Genomic DNA, 9,471 nt, shown 5'->3' on the forward strand with positions numbered 1-9,471 from the left:
ACCTTGTCTTGTTCCTTGCCACTCAGGTCCTCTGCCATTCCTGGGCTGTGCATCCCACATGCGGTGACGCTGACTTGTCGCTGGGGCTTGCTTGTTCCCATGCATGGATTAAATCCCGTCATCCTGATGGTGCCCTTGAGAAGGCTGCCACATTACCCCCATTTTGTGGGTGGGAAGACCGAGGCCCGGGGTTGTCCAGAGTTGCAGAGCCAGCAAGTGGTGGAGGTGGGCTGTGGCCCCAGCCAGGTCGGCTCCCACCCTCCTGACGACCGCCGAGTACCTGTCTCTTCTGACAGCCCGGGTCCCAGTTCCAGTCCTGGCTCTGTGGCCTCTTGGCCCAGGCCTCGGTTTCCCTGACCATGCCCCCCAGAGGGCTGGACCTTCTAATGGCGAAATTCCTTCCAGCTCTGGGTCTCTGTGTCTGTTCTTGGGTTTTATTTTCGAAGCGCTTTTACCTTGGTGATGGGGCCAGGGAGTGTGGGACCGTGGGGCGGGGGCGGGGGGGGGGCAGGAAGCCCATCACACGGCGCAGCCCCTGGCGGAGGGGAGGCCTGTGCACGGCTCCCAGAGCCCAGGCCAGGCAGCCTGCCCAGCCGGATCCCGCCGCTGGGAGAAGCCCGCTCTGCGTCTTGGCACTCAGGCCTCGCAGCTGCCGGGGGCTGGCCGCGCGCTCGCGGTCACTGGGCTGGCGCGGGTGGCCGGGTGGCCGGGGCGGGCGGGGCGGTGGCGGGGGCCCCGCATCCATCACTGCCAGCGGCTCCCGCGGGTCCTGCCAAGTCGTGGTGGAACTGGGCCCAGGTGCCAATGCGCTTGGTAACTGGATTGCTATTTGAAAAATTAAAGCAGCGCCCAGAAAATCCAACCTTCGCGTTTGTATCGGGAGCCTGAGCCGGGCGGGTGGCAGCCCGGGCGGAGGGTGGCAGCCCGGGCGGGGCCGTTTGTGCAGGGCGGCCGGGGGAAGGTGCCCGGGACGGAGCCGACTGCAGCAGGGAGTATCATCTGCCCAGGCTTGGGGCGGAGGGAAAGAACGGAAGCACCGGCGGGGCCTGTGCTTGGGGCTCACGGGAGTGGGGGGGTGAGCCGGGGGCTTGGGGGCAGCAGGGATGGGGGGGACGTCTGGGGGGGCACACTGCTTGAGCCCAGAGAAACATTTTAATATCTTTAAAAATCAGATTTAAAAAGATGAACTTTGGGGTTGAAGGAAACGTTTTCACATATGTACTGGGTTGAATAGCGCCCCCCTAAAATTCATGCCCACTGGGAACCTCAGAAGTGATGTTATTTGGGAACATGGCCCTTTGCAGAGGTGACTGGTTGACATGAGGTCACAGTGGGCCAGGGTGGGTCCTGATGCAGTGACTGGCGTCCTTCTAAGAAGGCCATGCAAAGACACGGAGGGAGGCCACAGAAGCGGAGACTGAGGGGCACGGCCACCGCCCAGGAGCGCCCGGAGTCCCCGAAGCTAGAAGAGAAGAGTGGGTTCCCCCCTCCCAGAGCCTCCAGGGGGAGCGCAGCCCTGCCCACATCGCAGTTGCAGACTTCTGGTCTCCAGAACCGGGAGGGAATGAGCTTCTGCTCCGTGGTAATTTGTTATGGCAGCCGCAGGAAGTAATGCAATATATAATGTTAATTTGTTTTCATTGCGATGCCATTGTAAATATAAATGATTATTATTAGCAGTATTTTATGGAAGAAGGAACCTTTGAAAGCAAAGGTCCCAAAAGCCCATGGCAGTCCTAATTCAAGATGACAAGCCTTGCCTTTCTTCCAGGAATTCAGTTCCTGGTCTGGGGGGCCATGCGGGGCCACACGGTGGGAGGGGAGCGCTTCCTGAGCAAGTGGACCCCGACATCCAAGTGGGTGGAGGTTGAGAGGGGAGCTGGAGCTCTGGAGCAGGAATCTGGGGTTCCGTTTCCAGCTCTGCCATCCCCTCCTGCTGACCTCGAGAGAGGACGTGGCCTCCTGAGCCTCGTCGTCCTTATCCGTGAGCAACCTACTGTGGGGGGCACGGCGCTACGTGGCCTGGTGTTGGGGTTTCAGAGCTCAGGGGTGGTGAGCACCCTGCGCTGTGTCTACCACCTGATGGGGCATCCCGGGAGCGGGAGGCCTGGTGCGTAAGGACGTGGAGGCCCCGGAGGCCAGCTCCCCGCTTCTCTCACCCAGACACCTCTTCCCTCTGGGGTGGCCGTGAGTCTAGGCCAGACCTTGGGCACAGCAGTGGGGGCAAAGCGCTGTCCCAGCTGCCAGCAGGGGCCACAGAGGTTCCCGGGCTGGGCTGTCTTGGCATCTCGGCACCGCTGCCTGGCCTGAGTGGGAGACCCCAGACTTCCAGGCAGTGGGGTCCGGGTGCAGGCAGGCTCCGGGTGTGCCAGGACTCCGTCACCGGGCGTCCGTCTATCATCACCGTGACACCACTTGCAGAGACTGGGATGTAGGCAGGATTTCAGTTCTCACGGTAAGGAGGAGGAAACCGAGGCACAGAGCAGCTGGCTGGCTTGCCTGTAGGTGGCACAGCCAGGATAGGAGCCCAGGAGGAGGCCATTCTGGGAGCTGGGGAGGAGCAGGTCCTGGCCCCCAGGGACAGGCCCTGCTGGGAAAGCTGCAAGGCTGGCAGCGGCCACGGGGACCCGGTGGCATTCCTGCCTCTAGGTGGGGTATTCCGCACGCACATTCCTGGAGCTTTGAACCCTGAGCTGGGCAGGCACAGAGCTTCCTGACTGCTCCACTGCTCCTGCTGGTCAGGACGCTGGGCCCTTCCCGCAGACCCCTGCGCCACGCTGCAGGGTGCAGTGTGGACACAGATTCTCCGGCTTGGAAGCACAACGCCCCTCTCCTCCCCCCTTCCTCCCTGGGGCCAGGATCCCTCCCAGACAGGCCTGAGATGTGGCCACAGCTCCCTCACTCTCTTAGCCGGTGGCCTCCCTCCCCCTGGGCCCCAGCAGGCAGCTCGAAGGAGGACCTGCCGGAGGATGTCTGGGCAGAGGTGTAGGGCGACGTTGGGCCAGAGGAAGCGGTGAGCTTCCTGAGGGCAGAGCCTGGCTCAGCGCACCTGTGCGCCCCCAGTCCTCAATCCTGCTCTATCTCCGGCCTTTTCCATCCTCAAGATTGTGTGAGGGATGAGTGTTTCTGGACCATGGCGACCTCCCCCTCATTCTATTTCTCTCCTTGTGAGCTGGGGCAGTCGGTTCCCCTGAGGCCTCACCCCTCCCTCTGGAAAGTGTGCGATGGTGGCAGCTGGCTTGGCGGTGCCCAAGGAGCGCCCCCAGGACAGCCTCAGGGGCTTGGGGTGTGGATTGCATAGAAAGCCTGACTCCATCACTTCCTTGCTGGTGATGCCAGCTGGCTTTACTTTTCCAGGCCTCAGTTTGCTCTTCTGTAAAATGGGAAGAAGACAGGACCCATTGGATAAGTGACCACTGGGGACGCAACATGTCCATCGTTCGGCACTGTACCTGCTACATGGGATGTGGTCATTCTCTGACTGCGACTTTATCACCCTCATTGATGAGGAAGATGAATTTCAAGGAGAGGTTAGGAGCTATACTTAGCATATGGGAAAAGTCACCATTTTGACGGTTTGATGCCTTTTGTTAAAGGTATATGGTTGTGCAACCAGCCCCAGAGTCAGGGCACAGAACAGCACCTTTGCCCCCAAAGGTCCAGGCAGTGTCTCTCCCCATCCCAGCCCCTGGAAAGCACACACCTATTCTCTGTGCCTACAGTTTTCCCTTTTCCAAAATGTCGTGCAAGTGGAGTCACTGAGTACGCAGCCTCAAGTGTCTGGTTCCTGTCAGCACAATGCATTTGAGTTCACGCACGTTGGTCTGTGTGTCTGTGGTTAGTTCCTTTCACTGCTGAATATTCCTGAATGTTGCCCAAATGCTGAATTGTATGAATACACAGTAATTGGTTTTCTATCCAACATTTGAGTTGTTTCTGGTTGTGGCTAATTTCAATGAATAAGGCTGCTATGAACATCTGGATTCAGGTCTTTGCATGGACGTATTTTCCTTTCTCTTGGGACATGCTAGAAGGTGGGATTGCTGGATTTATGTGAAGTGAATATTTAACTTTACAAGAAACTGCAAATTCTTTTCCAGAGTGGCCTCCTCATTTCTCGTTCCCACCAGCAACATCTGAGAGTCCCAGTTGCTCCTCATTTTGTTAACATTTGGAGTCGTCAGCTTAAAACTTTAGCCATCGTCAGAAGTATCTAGTGCGATTTAACGATGTGGAACATTGCTTCACTTGCTTATTTGATGCCCTGTTTAATCTTCTGTGAAACATCTGCTCAAATTTTACTCACTTGAAACACTGGGTTCTTTTTGTCTTGTTATTGAGTCCTAAGAGCTCTTTGTATATTTTGGACATAAGACATTGATCAGATGTGTATTTGCAAATATTTCTCCAGGTCTCTAGCTCATCTGTTCATTTTATTAACAGTATCATTTGGGGAGTGGACGTCTTTCATTTTGACGAGATCTAATGTACGATGTGTTCTTTTAGGTCCGTGCATTTTCAGTCCCTTCTAGGAGTTCTTTGTCCGACTCAAAGTCACAGAGTTTCTCCTCTGCTTTCCTGTACACGTTCCATAATAGTAGATTTCACATTCAGGTCTATGGCCCATGTTGAGTTGACCTTTGCCTGAGTTGACCTTGTGGATGGTACCCTCACACCCGGCCTGCAGGGCGCCCCCGGTGGCTGGCCAGGCCTCTCCAGCAGTGGTGACCCTTGTCTTCTCGGGCAGTCTCAGTGGAGGCTGCCCGGCCCTCTGTGATCACCAGATGTGATCCTGAGCCGCCTCGGGGCTGGCAGTGCTGACACGGCCTTTGCCCAGGTTGTTTGGCGTCCAGGCAGGTGGGTGGACTCGTGCGGGGGACACAGGCTGGGCTCCTTCCCACTGCTTGGAAGACACTGCTAGAGGAGGCAACGCCACCTTCCTTTTCTGCTGGGGCACCTTCCCCATCAGTGCTGGGAGCTGGGCCACTTGGCCCCACGCAGACATTTCAATCATGCTCTACAGGTTCCATTTCTCAGGTGGGGAAACTGAGTTTTAGAGGGATATGTTATTTGTCTAAGACCAACGAGTGGCAGAGTTGAGAAAGGAACCAGGACTTCACAATCTCCCTTGACACCATGTTGCTTTTCTCCTTCCAGATCTCTCCATGTGGCTGAGGTACGTCTACACAGGGACCTGGGATTGATTTTTCCAGTGATCATTGGCACGTGGTTGTTTCTGAGTGAGGGGGTTGCCTCCCCCCCGGAGTGTAAACTTCTCCTGGTCAATGATTTCTCTCGTTTGGTGTCTTTTCCCACGAAGCATGGTCTTGTACACAAAGGGTCAGCTGCATGTGAGGATGAGCCCGTACTCGAGCCTTTTAAACACGGTCTCATCTCCCCACGATGTTCCTCAAGGTAATGGGTAGACCTGCCAGGCCCCTGATGGATTTGGGAATCATAGCATCCCTGTACACAATGTTTGGTATACAATAGGCACTCAATAAATGTTTGTAGTGTGAACGAATGAACTTGGAGTCATTCATCTAGTGGATATATAATCAATTCTAACAAAACCCAGTGGAACACAAAAATCAGGGTCAAGGCTGAGTGTCCAGGGCATTTGAAACTTCAATGACATGGTTTTGGTCACCCAGGTTCTGGGGTTGGGATCTTGAGGGGAGATGAAGAGAGGCTGTTGGGGCAGGGCCTGGAGTCTTGGGAATGTGCTGCTCCCCAAAACCCAGGTCAGCACCACCCAGGGCTGATGTGGGGTCTGGGATGAGCTGGGGCTGGAGGTCTCAGGACCCTCGCCCATGCTATCTGTCACTGAGCAGGTTTTGTTGCCAGTAAAGACAAGACTACCCTGGTGCAGGGTCTGGTGTGGCCCCGTACTCTGTCCATGGCAGGTTCTTGGTGGTGAGGAGGGGCCTCCAGCAGGAGCTAGCCCCAGTGCAGACTTCCATCCTAGGGACAGGGGCAGGGAGGCAGGCTCTCAGTCAGAGCAGGCTCTTGGCCTCAGGTCAAGGGTAGGACTCCTGCTGAGACCTGATGCTCACAGTGAACTCTTGGCAGCAAAAGCAAGTTTGTCGCCCTGTTTTGTTTTCCAGGCTTAGAATCACACAAAGCACCAGAGTTGGACCTTCTGGATTTGAGCTGGAACACTCCTCACGTGTGCCCTCGTTGCTCCCCTCTTCAACCCAAACGTTTCAAAACCAGAGTCGTTCTGGTGGGACTGGCACCTGGAGACAGAGGACACATGCAAGGGGCCACCCAGCTCCTGAGGGAAGACCATACTCATCAGCTGGGGAGGCCAGGAAGGCTAGGGTGGCAGTGGCAGAGGAGGGTGGCCCAACCTGGCAGAGGAGAGGCCAGACTCCTATTGGTTTCCCTATGAACTCTGGGCAGCAGGCTGGTAAGGAGGGGCCCAGTCGGTTTATTCCTGCTCTGTGACCTGGCATTGGGTCCAGGGGCAATGGGTCCCTTCCCCGGCTCCTGAGGGACAGGCAAGCTCTGCCTGCATCAGCTGGCCCAACTTCTGGGAGCCCAGAGGATCCTAGATCCTGCGGGAGCCCCAGAAAGGAGAAGAGAAGGGGACCCTCCTGTCACAGGCTGTCCACATGGCAGGCTTAGTGCTGCAGCCTCTCCGTGGGCAGTCTCACCAAATTCTCAGTCAAGGTCCCTCCCCTGCAGCACTAGTTTTGGGTGAATCATGTCCTGTGTGTGGCATGTTGAGCAGCATCCCTATGGCCTCCACCCACTGGCTGTCAGCCACCAACCCTCAAGTCCATGTGTTCAGATGTCACCGAATGTCCCTTCATGGGCAAGGTCACCCCAGCTGACAGAGGAGGGATATGCGGGCCCAGAGAGACCAGCGACTCACTCTTGGTTTACGGAGCAGAGCCCAGGGGAGGGCACGATCCATGCCCCGAGCGCCAGGACAGGCTTCTTGGGAATGGGAAGGAAGGTGAGCTTGACCCTGGCTCGGAGGTAAGGCCTCCGGAAAGCAGAGGGCTCAGTTATCTCTCACTGCACAACAAATTTCCCTAAGAATTAAGGGCTTAAAGCAACCATAAACACTGTCTCTCAGTCTGTGGCCCAGGCATGGGAGGGGCTTAGCTGGGTGGCCGTGGCTCAGGATCTCTCCGCAGGCAGCAGTTGGTGTCTGTGGAGGATGTGTCCCCGGGGCAGCTCCTCGGGTTTGGAGAGCCTCACTCAGCACCTCGCCACCCCTGGGTGAGCGTCCTCGATGCAAGTGGCCGGGCTCACCACGGTGAGCCACCCCAAAGGAAGCCACGGTGTCTTTTAGGGCCCTGCATGGACCCCCACAGACACATTTCTGCAGTGCCCTGTGGGCTCCCACGTTGGTCTTGTGAGGAGTGGGAGAGGCGTGAGCTCGGGAGGTGAGGATTATAGTGGAGGGGTTGGGGGTGCATCTCGGGAACTGGCTACAACCAGCAGGAGAGGCATCCAGGTGGGAGGACTGTGAGTGAGGGCGGTGTGTCTGGGTAGGAAGGAGAACAGCCTGGTTCATGTGAGTGATGTGCATGAAAGGGATGAGGTGGGGGGACCTCGACGGCCAGGCAGGGGTTTGGGCTGGATCCTGTGGGACAGTGCCCCAAAGACCTGCGTTCCCCATGTGGCACCTCTGGTCATTGTGGGGTCTTTGAGGGGGCTGCCTCAGTTTCTCCCTCTGCAGAATGTTGGGGTTGCAAGGGTTGACTGCAGGAAGAAGAGCTGGAGGTGCTTGGTGGTCATTTAAAGAGCAGAGGCAGTATGGGTTGCTCTGTGCCATGTGGGGCTCCCCGGACAAGCCCAGCGGAGGACCACAGCCTGGGGCCCAGCCGGATGAGCCAGCGGTTCTCAGTGTGGCGTGGGAGGGCCGAGGGGATGGGGAAGTGCTCCCCCTGGTCCCACCACTTGCTCTGCTGCAGTCACCCCTCAGATGGGCTCCGTCCAGCACATCCTTCCAAGAGGTGGCCAGGAACAGGGGGCTGCTGCTGCTCGACACTCTCCCCACCTGTAGCTGATGCCCCCTCTTCCCGCTGCCTTGGGGGGGAACAGCAGTGCCCAGTGGCCTGTGGCTTGTCACCTTCCTCAGTCCCAGCACCCAGATGGACACTGGACTTCAGGAGTTTTGGGGCTGACGTGTGTCCAAGGGGAGTCCTGTCAAACCCCAGACATTTGCTCAGCAGGAAATATTACAGGGGAGACAGGCTGCCCTTGTGAGGGTTATCTTAATCCCAGGCTTCCTTTGGGGCTCCTCCTACTGCCCCTCCTGCTCCAGAAACAAAGCTCAGAATAAAAAAAAACAAAAAACAAAAAACAAAAATCAAAAACCAAAGAAATTTCAGGAGCCAGAAGCACCCTGGGCTTCATAGACTTCCCATTGTGCCTGATGGAGGGGCGACCATGCTCTGGGCCTGACGTAATGCGGCCTGGCTGGGGCGCCCCCACAGCCCCGCACCTGTGGCCACAGAGAAGCACGTTGGCGGGCCGGTTCCCTGGAAACATTAGATGCATCATCCAGGCTTAGTGTCATTTCAGATCACCTGGTGAGAATGTCAGAAATGAGGTGGGGGCTCCTGGGGGGGGGGGCAGGAGGGGTGAGGAAGCAAAATCCCTCTTGGCAGGGGTGCTTGCCAGTGATGGCCGGATTTCCCAACAACGGCGTGGACTCTTGTCTCAGAGGGGGTTCTGGGCACATCTGCACTCTTCTACACCGGCGGGCTTCAGGCCGCATCCCCCACAGTGCCACATGCATTCTGGGCAAGGGATGGGTATGTGATGGCAGGACTGGCCTCCGGGATCTGTGGGGTGTCCCCTGCACACGGGACTGAGATTAGCTGGTGTCCAAGCCCGTGGGCCGGGCCAGAAGGTGAGGAAGGGCGCTTCCTCCAAGGGCAGCGGCTCAGCTCAGCTGATACGGCGGCCTCGGGTCAAGGAGCCAGGGACTTGGGTCAGGCTCCATCAAGGTCACACAGGGGCAGAACAGGCATTTGTGAAGATCGACTTAGGAGAAAACTTTAGGTAACATTAAAACCATCTTTGGACAAGCTGACAGAGCAGAAACCAGTGAAAGGGCTTGGAGACCCCGTAGTGGGGTCAGACTCACTTCCCTGTGCTGTGGTTTGTTAGAAAGACCTGCCTGCCCCCCTCCTCCCCACCGCCCCCCCACCCCACCTGCCCCCGGAATAAATGCAAGACCATCTGCAAAGCGCTGAGCTTTGTTTGCCCTGGGCTGGGAATGTGTGCATCGAATGCTCTGGCGCTGTGCAAGCGATCACGAAGGGGCGACAAGGACTGATTTGGGGAGTTTTAGCGAGAAGGCGAATTTGCAAATACGGCACCCATGCATAATGAGGGCAGACTATCCCTCAGCCTCAAAGAAGAAGGGGAGCTTGAGGACCAGTCCTGGACAGGGAGGTTGGCAGAGGCCTCTCTCAGAAGGTGGAATTAAAGCCAAAACCTGAA

At 57.1% G+C, this 9,471-nt stretch overlaps 1 protein-coding gene across 5 annotated transcripts in view; it reads left to right on the top strand.

Annotated features, from left to right (window-relative positions):
- TPCN2 (two pore segment channel 2) overlaps window positions 1-6,465 on the top strand; it is a 66,305-nt gene extending 59,840 nt beyond the window's left edge. For 2 of the 5 annotated variants that reach the window (XM_077862747.1, XM_077862748.1), the window contains exons 25-26: window positions 5,158-5,415; window positions 6,108-6,465. In XM_077862747.1, the coding sequence (XP_077718873.1) occupies window positions 5,158-5,415; window positions 6,108-6,450 (601 nt within the window). In that variant the 3' untranslated portion in view covers window positions 6,451-6,465. Of the gene's footprint in view, window positions 1-5,157; window positions 5,494-6,107 lie in introns of those variants that run through there. The other 3 variants (XM_077862751.1, XR_013359842.1, XM_077862749.1) reach the window with 3 other exon arrangements.
- The last annotated feature ends 3,006 nt before the right edge of the window (window positions 6,466-9,471 follow it).

Source organism: Canis aureus, chromosome 21 (genome assembly GCF_053574225.1).
Source record: "Canis aureus isolate CA01 chromosome 21, VMU_Caureus_v.1.0, whole genome shotgun sequence".
Taxonomy (NCBI): domain Eukaryota; kingdom Metazoa; phylum Chordata; class Mammalia; order Carnivora; family Canidae; genus Canis; species Canis aureus.